The following is a 25,803-nucleotide window of genomic DNA, read 5'->3' as shown; positions in this document are numbered from 1 at the left end:
ATTTATTTATTTATATACTTGGATCATTACTTTTCTTAATATGAACTTATCTGTCAAAACAAAATAAAATCAAGCTAGTAAATCTTATAATTTGCAGTGAATCTGACTGTTTGTGTTTGCAGCGGGGTGCAGACAGGATGCAGAGCCATGCTCGCAGCTCTGGAGCCAAAGTGCGAGTAGAAAACAACAACAAGCTACTCTGCAAAGAAGGCAGCTGCATGGATAGCGACAACAACGACGAGCAGGATCCCACGTATGCAGACATATTTACTTAGAAAAAAATGAATATTCTATTCACAATGAGTGGCAGTAAATGTTCTCCGTGAGCTGAGGTGGTTTCAATTTGCTACTTTGAGGGGAAAGTGTTTGTAAAGTAGCTGGCTAACCAGCTAGCTCTCCGCTTCTTCTCTATGGTTGAGTATCTTCCGGCAGCAGCGGCGGGAGCAGCGGTGCCATGAACAGTGGACTCCCACCTTCCGCTGCTCCGCTCGGGGGTACCGGGATACCTAATGTCAAGGTAAAGTTTTGCCGATACTACGCGAAAGACAAGACATGCTTTTACGGAGATGAGTGCCAGTTCCTGCACGAGGATCCCTCCATGGGAAGCATGTCGCTGCACGGAGGCGGCGGTAGCCCCGTCCCGCTGCCTGTGGCTGGAGGTGGCGGGACGCCAGCGGGGTATTCCCTCGGTGGCACGACGGCACCGGTCTGCCCAGGCGGCGGAGGGACCGGTGTGTCCAAGAAAACTGAAGCACTGGGGCCTGCGGGCACGACGTTGGACGGACAGCTGCTTACCAGTGAGTAAACAAAGCAAAGCTACACGCGGTTTTGGCTGGTTGAGCCAGACTTTTCCAAAGGGCCTTCCGCGGCCATGTTCAAATTGAGTCCGAGGATTGAGCGCGGCCCGTTTCTTTCAGAACAGCGTGCTTGACATTTAACTTGCAAAGAAGGACCTTTTACGACACACATAGCTATTAATATATTCTTCAGCTTTGTTTGTATTTGGTCTGTCTCTATGCTTTGCCAGCTGGCTTCACTTTAACTGGCTTTAGAACAAAATATACTTCTGAAGCTCAGATTGGGGCCTGTTGTTTTTGTATGACAGCTGGGTAACTAGCGATGAGCTAATTAGCATTAGCTGACCTAGCCTAGCTTTTTGAGTGTTTATCAAACTTTTTTCAAATCTCTTCTTGCTTGTAGTATTGTATTTGAATATAAGTAGTTTTAGCGTTGGTTTAAAATTAGTTGTTTTTTTAATAAGCATACCTTTCCTAACGTATTTAATTGATGTTTATCATTAGCATGCTTGAGCTAGCTGCCTTAATGTCAGTTGATTTCCTAATCTCTCAGTGTAAACAATGCTTGTTAAGTAATATTTATATGATTTTCGCTGCAGTAGCTACTGCTTGGGTTACCTTAAGTTTTCATATAAACTTTGTTTATAAATTTACTACATGTTGCCTTGTGGCAGTCTCCGGAAGAGTTTCTGTGCAGTGTTTACAAGCATTATAATTAGCCCTGTGAGTGGGTAATTACAAAACCTCATAGTAATTACTGTTGAGACCTCTGTGTGGAGGTAACCACAGTTTACATTTTTTTGATTTAGTCAGTATTGGCTATATAAATACATTTTTTTTTCACCATTCACAGTCCCAGGGATGGAGGGTCCAGCCCTAAGTGATGCCAATCTCACCAACTCTTACTTCAGCAGCAGCTTCATTGGTGTCAACGGGTTTGGAAGCCCAGCAGAGTCGAAATATACAATGATGCAGGTATAATATCTATATTTTAATCTAAATGCATATTGACATACACATCCCCTTTTAAAAATCCAGTTACAAAGTCTAATAACCAATCATAAGGTATTGTGCCTTTGAAAACATTATTTCTAGATGTAGACTTTTTTTAAAACAATTTTGGATTGGATAGGATAGATGTTATTGATTCGAAGCTGGGAAATTACAGTGGAGCAGCGATGAAAGGAACACAAAATGAAAATGGCAATAAGAGCAGAAAATAATCTTATTTAAATAAAGTATTAAAAATATATATACCATGCTAATTAGGACTAGTGATAATTAACCAGCTGTTAAAAATATAAATAAAAAAATAGTGCAGTAAACCAAAAGTGTGCCGTGTGCATTGAATTTTACGAACTAACAACGATCACACATCTCTGTATACCTTTTTGTTTTTTATGTTAACTGAACAAAAAGTAAGGCCTAATCCTAGAGTAGAGACAGAGCTGATACAGGATTTTCAGATTACAAATGAAGAGTAGAAAACGATGGCAGACATATGTACCGTATTTTCACGACTATAAGGCGCACTTAAACGTCTTTTTTTCCCCTCAAAATGTGCGGTGCGCCCTATGGTGCGGTGCGCCTTATGTGTGTTGTAACTGCGACTTTTGAGACCACCTCATTGAGGAGATGATGAAAGAGTGGCTGAATGTAAGGAGACCAGGTGTTTTTTTCCACTCATCACCATCGCTGTTAATATGTAACTCCATGCGTGCCCATCTCACAGCTGATGTGAAAAACATGGGGAAACAAATTAACCCTGTGCTCGCTGTTCAACCGCTGGACATCGGTGTGAACCGGACCCAGCAGGTGCAGCAGAAGCAGCGAGTTTACATGCAAAGTCAATGGTTGACGCGCGTATAGGTGCAGCAAAAGGTCCTGCAGCGCGTTTTGAGCTGCAGGTGCAGCGCGTCGGGAGCGCGCCACCAACGCGCTGCTGCTGCTCGAGATGGAAAAATTGAAGTTTTGCTGCTGGACGCGCCGCATCAACCAATCAGAGAAGCTGATCTGGGAGCTGACAGCGAGACAGACACAGCGCTCTGATGACATGATATTAACGCAAATGAAAAAGGCTGGATGGATGAGGAGATGATGAAAGCGTGGCTGAGGCAGGTGTATGTGAGGAGACCAGGTGCTTTTTTCCACGCATCACCATCGCTGCGTGCCCATCTCACAGCCGATGTGAAAAAAAGATGAATCAAATGAACGCTGTGCTCGCCGTTATCCCGGGGGTCTGACAAAGGAACTTCAACCGCTCGACATCGGTGTGAAAGCGGCCGTTCAAAGTAAGGCTGTGAGCGGCGTGGGAGCGATGGATGACAGACGGGGAGCACAGTTTCAGGATAAGTGGAAGGCAGCGCCGGGCAAGTTACGCCACAGTTTGCGGATGGATTGTAGATGCTTGGACTAAAGTGTCTGTTGGCTCTGTTGTTCAAGCTTTCGCAAAAGCCGGCATTATTTCTGAGGAGCTGCGCTGCACGGAAAGTGACTGACAGCGAAGAAGGGGAAACTGGCATGTCTGATTTAGCGCAGCTGTTTAATTCAGAAACAGAGGATGATGACTTTGATGGGTTTGATTAATACTTTGTAATAAATACATGAATAAAGCACAAACATACTCAGTTTTGCTCCCGCTCTATTTTTCTACCTGAAAACTTAATTCAACAGCAGCCTCTGGGCGCGTCTCCTCCTCTTCAGCGCGGTGGCTGGCAGGTGTTTTTTCATCTAAATAATCTAAATCTTGCAGCTATATTTGCTGTGATCAGGGGGAATAAAGTAGTTTTAATATGTTTTTAAGTGAGAAAGGCCACCTGAAAACTTAATTGCAGTCAGTTCATCCAGATTATCTATTTCTGTCGGAGACGCTCAGACCCCCACATACCAGCGGTACACCGACAGTAAATCCCTTCAACAGCAGCCTCTTAGGCGGCTGGAGGGTGTTTTTCATCTAAATAATTTACAGTGCAGGCACCAGGATACCGGCAATAAAAGCGAACATATTCCGTCGGCAGGTTTCAGGATTTTAAGTTAATTTAGGAGTAATCACAGCGCTGTGTCATCTGCGATGTGTCTGTCTCATGGCCAGCACGCAGGTTTGATTAATTTGTAATAAATACATGAATAAAGCACAGTCATACTCAGTTTTGGGCCCGCTGTATTTTTAAAATACGCAGTAGAGCTATTTAAAGGTAGTAGAGGACATGTACCTGTATATAAAAAATGCGCCCTATAGTCCTGTGCGCCTTATGTGTGTGTTAAATACAGAAATGGGACACATAACTGAGACTGCGCCTTTTAGTACGGTGCGCCTTATGGTTGTGAAAATACGGTATGTCAGTAGTAAGTATTGACAACTTGGTTTCAGTACTTAGCAGAACCACCATGTCTTTTGGAATAAGCCTCTTGGACCTGTTTTTTTCTTCACAAAAATAACCCAAACTCAAATGAGAATAACACATTTTCAAGTGTTCATAAATTCACTTTTGTATTTAGACCCATAGTTTGTCTGAACCCTTCTAAAACACAGTGCTTTTGATCTCATGGATTTCAAACTCCAGTTCCTGTACGACTTCTGCAACATTTTGATTATCACCTTCAGCACGCATGAATCAAATAATTAGCTCATTAGCAATTACCTTGCAATCAAGATTGTCATGAGATTTTTAAATGCACAAACTCACGAAAATAAATTTTGTCAGAAGCTGGCAGATGCATTAACCTCAATACAGAAATGGACTTAACCAATGAAATGCAGCGACGTGTATGAGATGATCCACAAGCGGAAGGCTGAAGTAAAACAAACATGGCTGCGCTGAATTTTGTTGGAAAACCCTCTATTGCTTTCTTTTTTTTTTTAACAAGGAAAGGGGAACAATTTAGGCCTTTGTGGATCGTCAATATTTTTGCCCATTTATCCTGAACAGATTTTGGTAATAGGTAGATTTATCTCCGCTAGTTGTGAAACAAATCAATAATGTCATACGTCACTGCTGCTGTGATTGGCTAACAACTCAACATGAGAGCCAGGTACCCAATCAGATTGATACTGTGTAGAATTTAAATTGAAGTACAATATTAATCTGGCTTATGGCATCTTACATTAACAAGACTGAGGGGGGAAAAATGGTTAGCACGCTGAGCAGGAACCTTAGCCATTTGATTCTAACGGCTGCAGGACATCAGTCCTCCCCGAGTTCTGGTCTTAGAGATCCCTGAGAGTCTACTTGATATACCATATGGTCAAACTGGCATTTAGGTTGCTTCTCAGTTGTTCTGCATCTGTGTTAACTTCTTCCCTAGATTTTTATGCAACCTTTAACACGTTTATTTCCAGTGTTGCTCTGCAATTAGCTTTTCATTAAGTCTGACCCACTTTACGGCGATGAAGAAAACCATCCCCACAGCATGATGCTGACACATCTGTTTGACTACAACAGTGAACAGTGTTTCAAAACTTTTAGTTTTTTCAACACACAGCTTTTATAGAGGCCAAAAAGTTTAGTTTTGATCTCTGCTGTCCAACTTCCACTTGTTTACCGTTTTCTTGCTTGCTTGTGTCAGACTTTCAGCCACTCTTGAATAATATATTATTTTTAACCCATCTGGTATGTTCAAAAGTCAAGTCAAAGTAGAAAAAAATATATATATATATTTTTTTTGTCACCCAGCCTAGATCAGAACTCTTTTTGAGAAACATTCTTTGAGAAACATTGATGCTTTATTTCAAACAAACCTCTTTTTAATACACAGAAGCATTTTTGCAGAGTTTCAATTACACACAGGTAGAATTTGTCTACTAATGAAGTAACCTTTGACAGCCATTTATTGCAATGGGTTTTATTTCAATGGAAAACTGGACCAGAATACGCATGGAGGCTACACTGGCTGACAAAAATAACAAAATGATGAAGCAATGTATGATTTATCTTCCACGTCACAATCCTACATTTTTTTTTTGGGTGTGTTGCTATTAAAAACAAATCCAAATCAAATAGAATTTTAAGCTTAAAGTGAGTTTAAAGTTTTAGGGTGTATTAAGGCTTTTGAAAGAAAATAGGTATCAAATAATAAGATGATAATTTCTAAAATCTTTACACCCTCCTTGTTTCCATGAGGAATATTCTCCGTTAAGTTGCTTCAGGATCATGTTTAACAAAAACACTTATTCATCAGATGTGATCACAAACAAGCAATGCGTGCATTCTTTAAATCTGGAAAGGCTTGTAAACCATTCCCCAAACAAACGCTCCATGCATGGTTTTGCATGTTTGGATCGTAGGAGGACGGGTTGTCATAAACAGATAAAAAGATCGACATATTAGGAGCTTACAGGCCTGAAATGGTGTTAAAATTCAAGAAAAATAAAATTATGAAGAAAAACCCCAACAACTATTGTTAGTATAAAAAGTGGTTGCCTTGTAAAATAGTCATCTTTTTTTAAGAGCCCTATTAAACCACGGGACTTTCCAAATGATAACCTTTGATAACAATCTAATTGCCAGGATTAGGTATAAATTATTTTTGCTTAATTACGCAAAATATATTTTCTAATCTTTAAACTTCTTCCCTGTGCTTTTGTTTTGCTCTTGATTTTGCATTTTGGTCATGTCATTATATGTGATTAAGTTAGATTAATTTTATTGTTTTATAAGCCTAGTTTTTTTATTTGTTTATATTTATGTTTGGGTACTGTGATATCTTACTATAAGGACCCCATAGAATGGAAGATATGGTATGTATGTATATGTATATATATATATATATATATATATATATATATATATATATATATATATATATATATACATAATTTTTTTTTTTTTTTTTATAAAAACATTGCATTGAACCTAAAAGCCTATTCAGTTTTACCTTTTAACATTAGAATAGCTTTACAGCAAATTATAGTTTTCCTATGTTGGTAATTTGTAGGTAATCTCATATGTGGTTTATATAGTCTAGTTGTTGTTATGACAATTGTTGTTGATGCTGCTGTTTTTAGCGAATGACTACCAGCAGCAGCTCTCCCAGTCTTCTCAATGATGGTGCCAAGAATTTCAGCCACAGCACTCATGGTAAGACACCCTCACAGAGATGTTGCAAAGTATGGAGATTTATTTATTTATTTTTAGCTTTTCTAGGTCTGAAGAATTATGGAGAAACTTTCAGGCTCTTCCTCTTGTTTTTCTAGAGCGAAGGAGTCTGAGTCTGTATGAAAAATAGACTTTTAGACTAATTATGTGTAAAAAAAGGTTGTTATTCTGAATCAGTGACAGAATGGAATCTATTGCAGATTGAGCATACGGTCTCACTGCCTCTTTGATAATCATAAAATGATCATTGTGATGTGATATTTAGTTTTGTCCTTTTTATCCAGTCTGTATTTCAACAGCTTTTAGTTTTTTCGTTGTTGTTGTTCCTGACTGAAAACCCATACTCACATTCAGTGTTTTTAGGGATCTTTGAGGGCTTTACCTCAGATCCTTAACTCAGGTTTAAAACCCCTAGGATCCCCAAACAGAACTGCCGTGTTTTTGACACTTGTTTTCCACATATTTAAAAGGGACGCTTCTCAATTTGTACATCCTGGTCCCTGACAGATCCAGTAAACTCCTCGACTTCGTCACTGTTCAGTGATTTCGGTGCTCTTAGCATTTCCCAGAGGAGAAAGGTGAGCAGTTGAATCTGCACTTTTATAGAAGTAGTTTCCCAAAGGCTGAGACTTTTGTTTAATGTATTTTTTTTCTATATTTGACTCCTAACCTTCTTTAATAGGCTCCTAACCCGACAGCGAGCGAATTCATCCCTAAGGGCGCTCCGAGAATGGCCGCCATGACGCAGTCTGCAGTTCAGGCCTTCCCTTCTCCGCTCTTTGCTCATCCTGGTCTCGGGGGCTCCACAGCTGCTTTGGCGCCAGGTGAGATTAATCCCCAAACTGATCTGCATGTTATTTGGAATTTGCTGCCTATTCATGTTTATATTTTATTTATCTATTTTTTAAGGTATGTCTTTGTCTGCTGGATCATCTCCTCTCCACTCCCCAAAAATCACGCCTCAAACCTCACCCGCCCCTCGTCGACGGAGTCACACCCCGAACCCTGCCAACTATATGGTGCCCACCACTGCGTCTGACCAGGGCGCACACGTCATTCAGAAAGAGACCGTAGGGGGGACGACGTACTTCTACACAGACAACACCCCAGTGCCAATGGCAGGGATGGTACGACAAGCAAGGGAGCCCATCGACATGCAATGAATGTGTTTAGCAACCACGCCAAGATGTAGCATCTTACTTTGGAAATCTTTTCACTGTGATTTAGTTTTATGTTTGTATGTAGTCTACTGTAGACTTGGATCTCTGGAGTTATTCTTGGTCTACTAGGTGTCAAATTTATTTTAGTTTCACGCGTCATCACCCGATTCAGATTAAGGTCGGTTTAGGCAGTTCATATTGGCGGGGAAAAGAAAACAAACTAGGGCTACGTTCACACTGCAGCCTGAAGTGACCCAATTCCGATTTTTTTGCCAATATGTGACCTGTATCTGATCTTTTTATGACAGTCTGAACGACACAGATCGGATTTTTTCAAATGCGACCCAGGCCACTTGGATATGTGGTCCTGAATCCGATACGTATCTGATCTTTTCAAATGCGACCTGTGTCTGTACGGCCAGGTCACATTCATCCGACCTACACGTCATTGATACTTGACAAATGTTACAAATGTTACTAATCTGCGTCCTACTAAGCGGAGGCGGGAAAAACTAACAACCATGGCGGAAGATAACACAGAGAGCAGTCAATGGAGAGAAAGTGAGGTTGCTGACTTAATTCATATTTGGAAAGATAGCTCGATTCAGACCAAACTCGAAGGGTCTTACCGGAACCGGGGGAGGGTCTTTCTTTTTGATCTTCTTAAAAAGATTTCGTTCGTAATGTGCCTGCTCCTGTTGGAGAAGAACTTAAAGAACGCAATATACGCTGCGGTATTACGAGTCATGTTTACTTACTTACACTGAGGACGCTTGCTACATGTGACGTCATCGCGTCCTCGAGTGCGCATGCGGGACACTTCGGTTGAACGCTTTCAGTTCACACAGTAGATCACATACAAGTCGCATATACTTGGAAGTGTGAACGGACACGCAAAAAAATCAGATTTCAAAAAAATCGGAATTGAGCATTAAGGCCTGCAGTGTGAACGTAGCCCCAGACATATCATCTGTTTTGATTTCTTGATAAAAAAGGAAGCGGGGGTTTTCTGGTTTCTTTGCAGGTGTTTCCTACCTTCCATATCTACCCCCCCACTGCCCCCCATGTGGCTTACATGCAGCCAAAAGCCAACGCCCCGTCCTTCTTCATGGCTGATGAGCTCCGCCAGGTATCAGTTGATTGGCCTGTTTGCTTTTTCACCAAGCAGCATGTTGTTTCCCTTTCTGTATTGGGAATGATTTATAATCTCCTTTTGTTTCCTCCATTAGGAACTAATTCACAGGCATCTAATAACCATAGCCCAAATTGACCACTCAGAGAACCCAGGTAAGCTTTCACTTCTTTTCTGGTTGGTGGAGAAAACCAAATATATATATTTTTTTCTTTCATCAATAATCAAATTTAAAATGTATTTTTAGATAAATGAGCAGGATTAAAAGTTCTTCAACAGCTCCATGCATGGGAGAGGGAGGGAGTATTTCGCTATGGTTGGTTCACAGATGATCACAATGGCCCTTTTAGTCCTTTATTAAAAACATTCCTCACATACCATCCCTATCAACGTGCTGTGGTGTTACTTTTCTTCAGCATGAACAGGAAAGCTTATAAGTTTATAGTGAGATGAATGGAACAACAGACGAGTCATAAAACCTGCTGAAGAGTTAAGACTGAATCACAAACATCCGGCCAGAGATTGGATTGAAGCTTATCAATTTGTTTGAATGATCAAATCAAGGCTCTGACCTAAATCCATTCTATGGCATGTAGCATCTAATAAAAATTGATACGCTCCATCCAATTTGGCCTTTTAGCTGTTTAGAGATGAACACAAAAATTAGATGTGCACAGCAAGGATAGGCATTACTCAAAAGGCTTGTTGCCCCAACTGCTACTGTTGAAATAGGACTAAATAGAAATGCACTTCAAACCTTTCCCAATTGAAAGACACCACTTTGTTATAGTGTGATGCTGTAAATTATCTAAAAGTACATCAAGGTTTGGTTGTATTCTGACAAAATAGGAGAATTTCAGGGCATATGAATAATTCTGATGTATGCGTTTCAATTGGTGTCCTGATTTTTGGTAACCACTTCCTTCAGATGTACCGTCCGAGGTGGACAGCTACCACAGCCTGTTTCCCCTCGAGCCTCTCCCTCCACCCAACCGCATGCAGAAAACCAGCAACTTCAGCTACATCACCTCCTGCTACAAGGCGGTCAACAGCAAAGATGACCTGCCATACTGCCTGAGGAGGATACAGGGTAATAAACGTCACTACAGCGTACATTTTCTTTTTTCACAGAGCATCGAAGAATGTTTTTTGTTGGTTAATTCACTCAGGTTTTGATATAAATAAAGTAGTTATACCGTAAATCCTCTAATATAGACCCGGGCCTTTATTTCACTCAAGTGCATCGCGGTCCAGGCCTTTATTGGAAAGAGGCCAGAATTAGAGACAGGCCTCTATTGCTATTTGAGCAAAACAGACTACCAGTGGAATGAATAAAAATGAGATTTTGTGTCTATTTGAACCTATAAAACACTAGTTTCATTTATTGAAAAAGTACAGTTACCATGTCTCGCTTGGTTTGAAGTAAAAAAGAAAAAAAAATCCTCCAATTCTGTTTAATCCTCCTCCTCAGTTTCCTCCTCCTCTTCATCTCTCCCTTTAATCTCCTCATCACTCGCGCTCCTCCTCATGTTCTGCTGCGTGTCTGTTCTCTTCCTCGCGCAGACGGGCAGCAGTCAGGGCCTGTCGTCCAGCAGCGCAGGGCTGTGGTACTTGTATGTTACTACCACAAGTATAATGTTGAGGTATGCCCAGAAAAAACGTTTACAGCCCCGGCCTGTATTAGAGACCGGCCATTATTTACCTCCTCTGACAGCGAGACCGGCCAATGTTAGAGTCCCGGCCGCTAATGGAATACAGGCCAATATTAGAGAATTTACGGTATCTAATAATATTTAAAGGATACATTTATGAGCCCATTTCTCCCTCACCATCAGCTCTTCGTAGAAAATCGGACTGTTTCTAAATTAACCTAATTGAAATCTGTTGTTTACAAATTTCAATGTTTCGTAGGTGTTGGTAGGTTGAAAGACATTTGTTCACAAGTGTTACTCCTGTGTTTTGTAACTGTGACCAGGTTTCCGCCTTGTTAATACCAAATGCATGATGCTGGTCGACATGTGGAAGAAGATTCAGCACTCGAACACAGTGACGCTGAGAGAGGTCTTCACAACTAAGGCCTTTGGAGACCACTGTGAGTGTGTGCCATCGTTAAGTTACAGTAAACGTCTCGTGTGGCGTTCTGTTGTAAAGTTCAGCAGCTCCGTGTAGCAGAAGTATCTTGTTTGTTTAGTTATGTTGTTATTCTGGGTTCTAACTTTTGTTTTCTCCACATTTTTTTTCCAGCTTTGGTTTTTTCATACGACTTCCATGCAGGTGCAGAAACGATGTTCAGCAGGCATTTTAACGACCCAGCAGCAGACTCGTACTTCACAAAGAGGAAGTGGGGTGAGTGCTCCCCCTCGCCTCCCTCTGCCTTTACTCTGAAATAGAACCAGCTTTACCTCAGCCGCTCATCACCACTCTTCTTCACACATTCAGCTTCTGTTTACTTGATCGGTAGTGAGGTAATTGCCACTTATCTATTTAAATCTGTTTGTTTCTCTTGGAAGCATCGCATCCAGGCCAGCTCATGTCGCACACATATGTAATGTTTTACAAATAAAAAGTACTACATTGCTTGACAGCTTTAAATATTGGCCTAATTTTAGTCTTACAGGGATAGTTTGGACTTTTTGCTGTTAGTTTTTGTGAATTCAGTTCCCCTCTGTGGTAGACTGATGTGGTATATTGCAGTTAACTTCTGAAAAAATGTAAATAAGCCCTCAGCAGGACGGCAACCGGCTAGTCCGGAACAATTTTTTCTTTCTTTCAAAAATATGTGAAATGTTTCACAAAATATCCTCATTAAGTGTGAAGTTATGTTCTCAGCTAATGCATCAGGAAAAAAAAGCTGTTAATTGCCATCTGATGACTTAAGGACCTGATCATAGATCGCCTCATATCTGAGCTTTAACAGCTCTTGCTGACAATAACACTCTTTCATATGAAGTTTTTACAGAATAAAAGTAAGACGTTAGCTAATATCACAGGAGAAACATTTTAAATAAAGTCAGAAAAAGCAGAAGTCTTTCTGCTTTTAATACAAAAAGATGTTAGCAGGTTTACGGATTTCCTTTAACGGAATCATGTTCTTTATTTCTTGAAGAACACTAAATTATAAAATGGCAGTTGTGCTATATAAAGATGCTTCAAATTGTCAGCTCTGATTCTTTGTGCATGTTTTAAAATAGAATCTCAAAGTGGGATTTTGTGTAAAATGCAAAAAAAAGAAATTGCAGTGATTTGGAAATCATTTTCAAACTATATACACTTTAAAAGACTGAATATATATATATATATATATATATATATATATATATATATATATATATATATATATAAATAAAATCTATGTAACTTTCTGCCAAGAGAGAGAATTGAGAAGCTGGAGTTACTTTTAAAGACAATACCACATTTACCCCTCTAGATTAAATTCTACGTAAGAGAAAAAATAATGTTTGATCAGGTTAAGTGTCATGTTTGGTGCCTTAAGCTTAGTCAGCTCCCATGTTTAAGGGGAGCTCAGGCTATGTTAAAGCTGTGCTCTGGGTCACAGGACTTTCATTCAAGGACCAATCTGACCCTCTAAATTGCAATGGGTGTTAATAGTGACCTGAAAAATCATTTACTATACAGTAATGAGAATAAGTATTTGAGCACCTGCTATTTTGCAAGTTCTCCCACTCAGAAATCATGGAGGTGTTAGACATTGTCATCATAGGGGTAAGTCCACTGTGAGAGACATAATCTAAAATAAGAAAATCCAGAATTAAAATTGTATGATTTTTTTTTAAAAACTATTTATTTGTCTGATACAGCTCAAAATAAGTATTTGAATACCTGTCTTTCAGCTAGAATAATGACCCTCAACGAGCTGTTAGTCTGCCTTCAAAATGTCCACCTCTACTTCATTTATTATCTTAAACTGGATGAACCTGTTTGAGGTCATTACCTGCATAAAAACACCTGTCAAACCGATGCAATCAGTAAGAAACCAACTGCTAACATGGCCAAGACCAAAGAGCTGTCCAAAGGCACTAGAGAAAAAGTTGTACACCTCCACAGGGCTGGAAAGGGCTACGGGGAAACTGCCAAGCAGCTTGGTGACAAAAGGTCCACTGTTGGAGCAATTATTAGAAAATGGAAGAGGACTGTCAATCTCCCTCGCACTGGGGTTCCATGCAAGATCTCACCTCGTTGGGTCTAATTGATCCTAAGAAAGGTAACAAATCAGCCCAGAACTACTCGGGAGGAGCTGGTCAATGACCTGAAAAGAGCTGGGATGATCGTTTCCAAGCTTACTGTTGGTAATACACTAAGACGTCATGGTTTGAAATCATGCATGGCATGGAAGGTTCCCCTGCTTAAACTAGCACACGTCTAAAGTTTGCCAATGACCATTTGGTTGATCCAGAGGAGTCATGGGAGAAAGTCATGTGGTCAGATCAGACCAAAATAGAACTTTTTGGTCATAATTCCACTAACCATGTTTGGAGGAAGAAGAATGATTAGTAGCATCCCAAGAACACCTTACCTGCTGTGAAGCATGGGGGAGGCAGCATCATGCTTTGAGGGTGTTTTCTGCACATAGGACAAGGCGACTGCACTGTATTAAGGAGAGGACTGGGGCCATATATTGCAAGAGTTTGGGGAACAACCTCCTTCCCTCAGTTAGAGCATTGAAGATGGGTCAAGAATGGGGTTCCAACATGACAGTAACCTGAAGCACACAGCCAGGAAAACCAAGGATTGGCTCTAGAAGAAGCATAACAAGGTTCTGGCATGGCCTATCCAGCCTCCAGACTTAAATATATTATAGAATCTGTGGAGGGAGCTCGTACTCTGTGTTTCTCAGTGACAGCCCATAAACCTGACTGATCTAGAGAAGATCTGTGTGGAGGAGTGGGCCAAAATCCCTCCTGCAGTGTGTGCACACCTGGTGAAAAAATACAGGAAACATTTGACCTCTAGAATTTGCAAACAAATGCTATTGTACCAAAAAATAACATCAATTTTCTCAGGTGTTCAAATTCTTATTTGCAGCTGTGTCATACAAATAAATAGTTAAAACAATCATACATTGTGATTTCTGGATATTCTTTTTTAAATTATGTCTCTCACAGTGGACATGCACCTACAATGACAATTTTCATACCCCTCCATGATTTCTAAGTGAGAGAACTTGAAAAAATAGCAGGGTATTTAAATACTTATTTTCCTCACTGTATCCCATATTAAGCTAATAATTTGGTCAAACGTTGTAAAGTTATCATTATTTTGTTTTGAAAGGGTGGAGTCAGAATAAAAAAATATGCACGCCCATTAAAAGGCCAGTGGTTGGAAGTTGGAGGGGATTCTGCTGCATTTCGGGCGGCTTTTGACTGGGAAGGGCCATTTTGAATGGTTGCTACTGTATTAATGAAGCTCCAATATCATTTGAATAAATCATGAATGTGATAAACTTACACTTTGAAGACTTTTTCTCTTATACAAATATATTTTTAAATCACATTTTGTCTATTTTAAATTGATCTGGTTTTATTGCATGTTTTTGAATTGTCCCCAAAAAAATAAAAATGAGTAAATCAGCAAACATATAATAGTAGATGTTGCTTAGATGAGTAGTGGCTACAAACTCTCCTTTCTGAGATTTCTATAAAGTCTTTGCTACTAAATGCCCTTCCTAACCCCGGGTACCATTACTGATAATAACGCCACAGATCTTCACTTTATGAAACCCAAACTGTTTCTTTAAGAAGCTGTATGTAGTTTCAGTCCTTCAGTTTGTTGTCGAGTTTCCTTTTAAGAAGTCTTGCGGATTTGGAGGAAACTGTGGCTGAAAGTGATCCTAGGCAGGTGCTAGTGTTTAGGCTGCTTTCAGGAACGACTGAAAGAAGGAAGCAAAACAGCAGTGAGTCGGTCTCACTAGTAGCATACACCGATAAGAAACCTCCGTCTTCAGACTCTATACGGAACAAAAATAGTTAAAAATAATCCTAAAGATGAAGCGTAAAACTGCACTAGTTCTTATCAGCGTCAACGGAATTTCAGGAAGTGAATGTTTTATGCAAGGCTTCTTGTGGTCAGTATCACACTGTTGTTCTTTATCACAGTGTACACCCTTTCATTTGTCGCCTCCTAACATTACCCACAGTAATTGGTATGAATTAGTTTGTTAGAGATAAGCTTTTATGGTAAACAAAATTTCTCAAGCATGAGCTTCCTTGAAACACGTCTGCATTGTTCACATTTTAGACCAAATGACCAGCTGAGTACTAGCAGTAGTGTTTTTTTTTTTTTTTTTTTGAAACCCCAACCTAAGATGCATGAATCATTCTTACCTCGCTGAATAAAGGTGTTTATTTTATACTCCACTGATGGAAGGTGACAGTGCGAGGTTTAGTTTAGTAAAATGCTGACCGTATGGCTGTTTCTTTTTTATGAACTCTTGCAGGCCAGCATGAACCTCCTCCACCACGGCAGCATGCAGGCCTTCTTCCAGAGTCGCTGATCTGGGCCTACATTGTCCAGCTTAGCTCAGCCTTGCGGACCATCCACACAGCCGGCCTTGCCTGTCGGGTTATGGACCCAAGCAAGATACTCATCACTGGCAAAACCAGGTATAGATATCTCATTTCACCTCATAGTCCACCTTTGTTATGTCAAAGCCTGCTGCATCTGACCTAAAATGTCTCTTTTCACACCAGTGATAAAGATCTCACTTCAAGTCAAGCTTCCTGTAACAAATTAGCTTAACAGGGATGGTTATTAGGACCAGACTTCAAACACACAAGTTATTCTAATAGAGGCTGTTGTTCTCTTTATCTAAAGGTTACGGGTGAACTGCGTCGGCGTGTTTGATGTCTTAACGTTTGACAACAGTCAGACCAATCATCTTGCCCTGATGCCACAGTACCAGGTACTTATGCAACAGCTCCCCTCAACCAGTAATATTCTCAACATCCGGACTTCCCTTAAAATAACTTTTTTGAGTTTCACTGCGCAGCAGTAAATACGTGTTTGTGTGTCTTGGTTATGCAGCAAGCTGATCTAGTATCGCTGGGGAAGGTGGTGCTGGCTTTGGCCTGTAATTCACTAGCTGGAATACAGAGGGAGAACCTGCAGAAAGCCATGGAGCTGGTGTCTATAAACTACTCTTCGGACCTCAAGAACCTTATTCTGTAAGAGTACGGTATACTGTAGGTCACAAGGAACCACTTCTAGCACTCTTCTCAAATTATCACTCCAGAGAAAACCAGTTTATCACTCCAGAAGAAAGTTTAGGAAACAGATGGAATGAAAGATGCAATGTTTTGGTACAGTTTTCAGCATGACCGTTCTAATAGGTGTTTTTTCTTGGCTAGCCTAGTGATGTGTTTAGTTTCCAAAAGAAATTTGAATAATTTTGTTATGATTGTCTTTACCGCAGAATTTAAATCCAATTCCCTCTTTACCTAATGGATATTCAAAACCATTTCCTTCATAATACACAACAACCACAACTCTGAGCAAGCAAAATGTGTGCTACTCCAAACTCATGCACTGAATTCCTCTAACAAAATTAGGGTTAGGGTCCCTAAAATAGATTTTAGGTTTTCCTGCATACAAAAAAGTTGTTTTATTTTATTTTATTTTTATACAAGTGTTTAAGCCTCAGTCAGATTTGCAAAACTAATTTAAAGCAACCAAAAGCCAAGTATTTCATCCTTAAAAAGTTTAAAGAATTTTCATATAGGAACCCAAAATTATCTAGATTGTTTTATGTTAACATGCTACTAGGCAACACATTTAAGCTTTGTATGGAGCTCTGTACTGCCAGGGGTTTTAATCTGATCCTTTAGGAATTGACTAAATGCAAGGTTGTGCAAAAGCAATCGTATCCACCTAAAGCCTTTTGATTTTTCCTCACAAAAAACAAAAAACACACACCATAATATGTAAAATTAGGATTCTCCCTCCCAACCCATACAATTCCTCACAGCAGCCTGTTAAATGGTCATGCATAAATAGGAGGACTATCAACCTATAATGACAGGAGATGAGAAGAAGAAAATGGATTTTATTATAAAGGTAGAAATTGGTTATGGTTGGATTTTGTGGCCCCCCTTTTAAAACGTGTGTAAATTAAGTCCATGGTGAAACATGGTGGAGGCAACATGGTCATGTGTGGATACTGGGCAGCCTTCAATGAAAACCTTTCAGTAGCTAAAAAGACTTAAAGCTTGGCTAAAAGTTCACTTTGCTGGAGGACAGTGACCTTAAACACGCAGCCAAACTATTATTGTAAGAATGTCCAGTCCAAGCCCAGACCTAAATCCATATAAGAAACTCTGGCAAGACTTAGAAATTAATGTTTACAGGTTCTCTCCATCCAAACTAGCTGAGCTTGAGCCCTTTTTGAAAGATATTCAAACCATTTTCAAATCTAGTAAATGTTAATTATTGGACTTTTAGATAACTGTTGTATCTTACTTTGTTTTTGTTTTTGTTTTGTTTTTTACATCAAATTAAAATTAAAACTCATTCTTTTACAAATGAGGGTGTGAGAAAAAGTAAAAAAAAGGAAGCTTTTCATACAAATGTAAATTATGTTGCTGTACAAGCGCTCTATAGACTTATGCTGAACTTGTGACGTCAAGAGAGTTATGGAAACCTCCAGCAGCAACAAGCTGGTGTCATGTTCTGTTCTTCTGGATTCTGAATATATATAATTAACGCTTTAACAAAGAAAAGGCACTTTGCACCACTTTTTAACAAAATCAAAGGACATTAGTGTTAATGTTTACTTTTAGCTCTAACAAAAGTTTTAATTTTGCAAAAGAAAAACTAGCAACACCAAATTGTGAGGGTCAGATTTTTTTTCATGTAATACATTTTAGCTTTACAATGTGTTCCTATAATAACTATGAAACTTGACAAAAAAAAACCTTTTCATATTTTAAAGAAATCACAGACCCTTCTTCCCTCCATTGCATTTAGTGATCTACAGTAAAAATGAAGTTGCCTTTGTTTGTAGAGGAGATGCATTTGTTCTGCAGTGCTGATCTGTTTGCCAATCTGCGCAGGTACCTGCTGACTGATCAGTCTCGCCTGCGCAGCGTCAATGACATCATGCCCATGATTGGAGCACGCTTCTATACGCAACTCGATGCATCGCAGATGAGGAATGATGTCATCGAGGAGGACCTTGCAAAGGTAATGGGAAATTAGTGAAAGCATAAAGAAGTCAGTGTTGGATATTCTCTGGTAGCTGAGGAGGAAGGAACCTAATAAGCGAAGAGGGAAGTTGTGCGAATACAGGATGTTATAGTGTATTAAAATGTTCGCTGTCCTCTCTTAAAGATGGTTTCCTCATATTGGTTTGAATGTGTGAAATTGCAACCCTTTGCATGTATTTATTTCTTACATCCACCAAGTTCCTCTTCCCTTCCTGGACTCTGGTGTGGTACGCCAACAAAGTTCTCTCTGTGTTCTTTAACTTGCATCGATGCATTGTAAAGTTTGCTTCTACAGGACTAACAGGATGGTATTAAGATAAAGAAACAGACGTGTACAGTTTTGCACACACAAAAAAAAAGTAAAAATGAAAACATTTCTATTTTGAATTGTAAGCTGTGGCAGCTCTGCTCAGCCCTGCTTGTCATCTGCTGGTTTCTATGATGTTGGGTAGAGTTTCCTGTTTATCAGCTTGTCTCTGTTTCTCTGTTGGCTCGATGTCTCCTCATCTAAAACTGAGTGCATTGTTTATTTGACCAGGTAGTGCTTTTGGTGTCTAGAACATCTTAAGCATATTGTTTGGATGAATGCAAGCCTTCCATAAAGAGATGTAATTTTCTCATGTGTTAGCTGTTATGTATTTACTTCTCAGCAGCATTTAATTAGCTGTGCCAATTTAACTTTTAGTAGACCTCACAATGCTAAGTCATAATCACTGATCTTGTCATTGATAAATTCATGGTGGTTACTCAAAGTAAAAGTCGATTACTGGTGGATAAACTGATAAGAACCTAGAAAAGGTTTTTCCTTGTAAACAGTAATATTTTGGTTCCCATGATGCAGGACGTTTATGCTATTAAGACCAAAATAAACCATTAAGGAAAAAAACATTCTCACAGAGAAATAAAGCTACTAAAAAAATTCAATATTTTTTTTCCTCAATAAAGTAAATAACATCAGTGGTCAATGCATAACGTGGACAGTTATGAAAAAAACACAGGAAACTCTATTTGTATTAAACCACAGGAAACTATTTGTAATTTATAGTCTATCACATTGTTAAAAGAAGACAGACTTAAAAACACTGAAAACTGAAATGCGAGTTTCTGATATGTAGTTTTAGAGAGGAAATGGATAAAAATGCTAAAGCTGATTCAGCAGAATCACATAAGGAGCGAAAACGGTATAAATCCCACCAATGCCCGCTCAATGCTTTATTTTTCCAGGATGGGGAAGTTTGTGGAAATTCAGATGAAGGGTTACAATGTGAAAAATGTTCCATTTACTTTGTTCTCCCACTCTATGAAGATAACTTGCATGTGTTAATATGAAGAACTGGTTAGGACTTATACACCTGTCTTTACGTCCGTACATGTGAAAATGAGGTTGTTTTTGTGGGGTTGGGGTGTTGCAACACCGCTGGTATGTCGGTGGTCATGTGGTCATGATCGTAGTAGTTTTTAAAGTTTGTCTCGTCTGAGAATCTTGTGAAAACAAACCAGCACAAAGGTTTTCAGAGATCCACACCTGTTGATGCATACTATCTTTCCAGTTTATTACTTTTTATAAAACAACAATTGGTAAGACACGATTTGCGAAGGGAATGAAACATAATGCATAGTTTAAAACAATCAAGACAAACACAAATCCATAGGGTGTTTATTAGTCCCTGTTTTTAAGATCCCCTTAAAAATGCATTGCAACTCACTGCCCTTGGAAGACCTAATTAGTAAATATTTGCCCTCTGAGTTTAACGTAATCCCCATATCAGTATAGCTACAAGGTGACAGCCTCTAGTTTTGTTAGGGAAGATTGGCGAGTACAAAGAACAAGGAAAACATCACACAGGTAAGGAAGGAAGATTATATAAAGTATCCCAAGCTTTGAACAGTTGTACTTTTCTTCTAATGCTTCAGACTGCACACAATTTAAGCAGCAAAAGCAGCTGGTTTACATGCGAAGTTAATGGTTGATACGCATCAAGATGGCTGAAAATGTCCTGTAGCACGTTTCGAACAGCAGGAGCAGCACATCTTGACACAGCCGAAGCAGCCTCAAGAAGCAGCTGCTGGACTTGGAAAAATTACATTTTTTGCTGCTCGATGCGCCACACAGAGAAAACCTAGGAATTCTTCAACCATGGAAGTTAAACTTATCATGGCTTTTTGCGCTCATCCCATTATTTATGACCAATCACATTACCAATATAGAAACAGGAGCAGAAAGGACCTTGTCTGAAGGAGGATTAGTGAGAAATTGACAGTCTGTAGTTGGTGTCCTGGTAGGAGATGCGACCCCAGTGTGAGTAAGCAGGTCATCAAACTAGGCTTGGGTGTGACGATGGTAGAGCTGGAAGCGACCCCCGTCAGCTCCCGAGTTTCTGAAGTAGATGGTGAAACTCTCCAGACACTGAACACCTCGGAATTATGTGGTGAATCCAGACATGGCAACGACGCACCCTGTGACGGCATTCTCTAGCTTGATAAATAATTATCCAAGCCACGCTTTCGATTTCATCTGCCATTGTATAAAATACAGGCAAAGAAAGGATAGAGTAGGTCCTCCCAATGCCCATCAGACCAGCTTTTCTGATGTAGAAGGAGTAATTAAAGGATTAATCAGAGAAGGAGCAAAGAAGTCTGTGATAACTCTGGAGGAGTTGCAGAGATCCCAAGCTCAGGTAAGCGATAGGCATCCAACTGACTGCGCATAGAGAGGCTCAGACTAGAAAGGGTTAGCAAATGTGTGCAGATTTTTTCCCCACTTCTTATCCTTTGTCACACAGAGTTAAATAATTTCTCACATTTGACTTGGACAGATTATGAAAATTTAGTCTAATTAATGAATAAAAAAAAAAACAACCAGAGGTACTTTAAAGTACCACTCAACGTGTCTGTGCATCATCTCAAACAAGAGTTTTTATACTCTTGTATTAATGTTTGTTTGCGAGGCTCAAAGAGCTTTATCTTACTTTATCTTTTTGCTGTCCTCCTTCATTGATTATTTTTGCGGGTATCTGTCCTGCTTGCTCTATACGCGATTTTTGACCCAAAAACAGACTTTCTCCGTGTGATTAACAGATTATATTTTCTATTTTCCACTGAAAGCAGATGTATTTTACTTTTTAAATGCTTCTCTCTTCCTGTCAGACTCATGACATTGCCGCTTAAATACTGCGTAGTCCGGCTAAAATATTCCCTTTCAATGAGCGCTAAACGCCACAACCTCGTCCGACACGATTTTCTTTTGGATCTGTCACAAAAACAGATTCCGTGTGTTCTGACCTTTAGTGTCAAGTTTCAAAACCTGTCCGAGTTAAAAAATGCTGCGAGCCCTATGGAGTAACAGACTGCATGCTGGTGGAGAGTTTACAAAGGTATTGAAGACAGAAACTCATTTAGGACTTAAAGAAAAACATCCTGCATATATAAACCACACTAAAACCAACAATCCCCTTTGTTGGATTTGAGGTTTGAGGTGAGGCTGCAAACACAACTATGTTGCTGCAGCTTCTGCTTCATTTATGATAAAAAGGAAGTGTCTTTTGAAAACAGACCCTTTTCTTTTTGTTTCGGGCAAAAGGTCAAATGGCATAGCTTTTAGTTTCAGGAGTGTTGTCTTCAAATCAAGTTCACAATGAATACTAATCACCTTAATGATGTGTGGCCTTTCGAGAATAAAATTGTAAACAAGTTCTTCTCTTTTTGTGTGGCTATTCCTCACTTCACATTTCAGCACTGCTCACAGTGTAGTCAACAGTAACAGTGGAAATGTACTTTCTATGTGTAGTTTTATTCATTAGACATAAAAGCTGTTTCCAAGCACCCGTCCATTGAGTTTGACAACCTCAAGGTTTTCATATTTAGACTTGGGATTCAACAATAAATACGCAGGGATGATATATTAGTTACATCCCTGAAGGTGTTTTCTAAGTCAAGACGTCTGTTTGTGGTTTCAGGAGGTACAAAATGGCCGCCTCTTCCGCCTGCTTGCCAAACTTGGAACCATCAACGAGCGACCAGAGTAAGAAACTAGGCCTGTTTCTGGGTTTGGGTTTACTCTAGATATTGTTTGTTGGATTTAATTTGCTATTCTTCAATGACCTGTTTTTTTTTGCCAGGTTTCAGAAGGACCCGGCGTGGTCTGAGACAGGTGACCGCTACCTTTTGAAGCTTTTCCGGGATCACCTTTTTCACCAGGTGACGGAAGCAGGGACGCCGTGGATTGACCTCAGCCACATTGTCAGCTGCCTCAACAAAGTCAGTAAAGTCATTGTTTCCTACATATTAGCAGCCTAATGAACACACATTGAAGTCGTTGATTAGTTTCGGTCCGACTTAAGTTATTTTAAAAGTAGTCTGTTGTTTGATGATGAATCAAATCCTCACAATTTAGGCCAGTAAGTATATCTCTGATATCCTCTCACTATTTCCCCCTTTTTCTCTTTAGCCAAATAGAAATTCTTTTGGTCTCAGCTTTGTTTTGTAAAATAGGTTCTAGGGTTGGAAGATATAATCCAAACTTATATCATGATATATTTCTAGTTGCAGTCAAAACAATATAATTCTGATATTGATATAAATTATGAGAAATCCTCAGAAAAAAAAACGGCAGGGTTTTTTTCCCACTGCTGCTTTCATTCGGCTTCCATGGCTCAGAGAAATCAGCTCATCACTTTGTGGTTTACATTTATACTTTACAAATGATAAACTATCTCAATGTGTGATTCTAACCAGTTACAAACATTTAGTATTACATTTTCATTGTGTTGAAACACTTTTTTTGCAATTTCACATCTTAATTTTTCCCCCCTTTAAATTAAGTTCACCTCCCAATGGGGATAGTTTACAAAAGAAGATTGTTTTTATATGTAAAAAATGACAGTAATATGTCATTTTTCATTTTTTATTATGAAACTTTAGGGGGGAAAAAATCAAGTATTTTAATTCGATTGAAAGAATCTGAGATTTTTAAGCCACATCACCCAGCTCTAAGCTTAGGAATTGTTTTTTTTTTATCCTGTAGTGATAAAGTGCAAACAAGAACTTACTGTAAACCTTAAGTGTTGAATTCCGAACTGCAAACAGAAATATGAACCATCTTAGAAGTTTATCACAAGTTCTTGTTCCTCTTTTAAATGTGTCTCAGGCTGTTTAACACCTATACCTCTTGTACTTGACAAAATATCAATAGGTCAGTGTTTTTCTGAATAAAAATATACTTGTCAGTTCTCACTACGGGTGCTGCTTGGATACTAATATGCCTGTTTAGTTCCTTTATGCTTATCATTTGTCAGTTATCCTGTTTAAACCCTGTTTTTGTTGGTGCAGCTGGACGCGGGTGTTCCTGAGAAGATCAGCTTGGTTTCCAGGGATGAGAAGAGCGTCCTTGTCGTCACCTATTCGGACCTGAAGCGCTGCTTCGACAGCACCTTCCAGGAGCTGCAGGCTGCAGCTGCCGGCTCTCTGTAGCGCCCCCTTTGGCCTCAGGCGGGGACCGCCCCCACCTGGAGCGCACCATTGCACTACAGTGGAGGACCAGTCTCTCGGACATCAGCACAGCGAAGGCAACGAGGCGGGGCTTCGTCAACCTCAGTCACATACACTGATTCCTGTCCACCAGGAACCATTTTTTTGTAAAGCATATATTTTTCTTTGTTTTTGTGGCCGAAAATTGAAAAACAAGGGAAAAAAGGAAAATTGATAACAAGGAAGCTGTGATGACCGACATTTTTTTAAATTTGGGGAACAAAACGAGATTTTTTTTTCCTGCTTTTATTGTTTCTTTCTTCTGCTGGATGTTGTTTTTTTATTTTGAGGAGGAGGATGCACTAAGATTTTTAATTTGTTAATTGTGTGAGTGGCCTGCACACACACGGACATAGAAACCAGAGGATTTAAGTCCAGGTTTCTGTTAAATTCACCTCTCTTACTTTCTCTCTCTGCCGGTTGGAGACCACACCCCTTCATTCTGACGCTCTCCTAGATGGGACGCATCACTTGAGGCTTCTAGTGCGACAGGGTGGCACCTGTTTCTTTAAATAGGCCATCCCATCATTGACTGCTGGTTCCTCTTTGTGAAAAGACAAACCACTTAGGAAGGTGAACAAGGGTTGTATAACTAGGAAAGACTGGATTTCAGATGTTTTTTTTCTACAGGAGATAAATGAACTTGAGACTCGCACTTGTGGGCAAACTTGGGCTTGGGACCAGGATGAGAGGTTTTTTCTGTTGGCACTGAGGAAGGCGCGTCTTCTGAGGCTGAAGCGTTTGTTACATATGCAGCAGCCACTTTGTGGTTATCGGACACTGCTGTGCTTGTTTCAGGTCTGCTGTCGTCAGTGAGCCACAGCGGCCTCATTGTGGAATGTCCTCCCCCCACTGTCCCCAATCTCTGTCTTTATCTACTTCCTTAAGTTTTGTCCTCTAATCCCAAATATCACTCCACCCTCTGGTGGGGGGGTCTGCGTTTTGGAAGAAAATTGATACATGCCGACTTTTTACCAGCTGCTTTTGTTCTCTGCTCAGCTGTTGTGCAAGATTGCACAGCGGGACACAGGAGGCCAATCAGGTTTTGCCTCACTCTCGCTGTTTAATACTCTGTGGACCAAATCCAGCAGGGGGTTATAGGTCAAAGGGGGAAGGGATCGAAAAATTGACTATAGTTTTATTTGACTTTTTTTTTTTCTTTAGGATCATGAGACACAGGTTTCACACTCGGATTTTCTCTCAGGATGAAACAGCCGAAGTCCCCCCACCCCACCCACCCACCCAAGCCCCGATGATTGAATGTCCTTGGTGGTCATTGGGCTGGCCGGCTTCAGATGGATGTTTTAGGTTGTTTAAAAATCTACTTTCATGTTGCCCCCAAAGCACAGATCTGTTTTCATTTCATCGGGGAGGGCTGTTAAAGCTAAATCCAGTCCAATTGGTTCCTCCCCCTGTATCACATTGTATGAATGTCAACAGACTGCAGCCTCTACATCAGGCTGGATCTTATTTATCCGTTCTAGGCCTTTATTTTTAAAGAAAGTAGGGAATGATCTGTTCTCTGGAGGCAACAGCTGCACAGGGAGCCATGCCAAATCATGAAATACTTTTTTTTTTTAAAGACTGACGATTGAAAATCTGGTGAAATTGGTGCTTTAATCCCTTACAAACAACCTGAACACCTTTGGATTCAGCCAATACGGTGTCAGTGCTCAGATTGCCGTGCCCCACATTATAACAGACACTCCTCATGACTTCAGAGTTAACAACCCCCCACGCACACACAAACACACACACAGCAGCACACCTACAATCGCCATCTTAGTATGTCTTATACCCCTCTTGTGTTCTAGTCTCAGATTTTTGCAATATTTGTGTGTACAGCAGTATTTTAATAAAGAATACCAAAACTGA

At 39.9% G+C, this 25,803-nt stretch overlaps 1 protein-coding gene across 1 annotated transcript; it reads left to right on the top strand.

Annotated features, from left to right (window-relative positions):
* Positions 1-73: 73 nt before the first annotated feature.
* Positions 74-25,803, top strand: pan3 (poly(A) specific ribonuclease subunit PAN3). Its single transcript, XM_038293832.1, has 18 exons — positions 74-797; positions 1,651-1,772; positions 6,802-6,874; positions 7,400-7,470; positions 7,575-7,716; positions 7,802-8,019; positions 9,077-9,181; positions 9,282-9,339; positions 10,113-10,274; positions 11,160-11,276; positions 11,429-11,530; positions 15,639-15,804; positions 16,016-16,103; positions 16,226-16,365; positions 18,250-18,379; positions 22,359-22,423; positions 22,521-22,659; positions 23,731-25,803. The coding sequence occupies exons 1-18, from the start codon at positions 455-457 to the stop codon at positions 23,869-23,871; spliced, it is 2,382 nt and encodes a 793-aa protein (XP_038149760.1). The 5' UTR covers positions 74-454; the 3' UTR covers positions 23,872-25,803.

This window comes from Cyprinodon tularosa, unplaced genomic scaffold, assembly GCF_016077235.1.
Source record: "Cyprinodon tularosa strain WSP-4 unplaced genomic scaffold, ASM1607723v1 ctg33, whole genome shotgun sequence".
In the NCBI taxonomy this organism is placed as follows: domain Eukaryota; kingdom Metazoa; phylum Chordata; class Actinopteri; order Cyprinodontiformes; family Cyprinodontidae; genus Cyprinodon; species Cyprinodon tularosa.
This window is presented reverse-complemented; position numbering and strand designations above follow the sequence as displayed.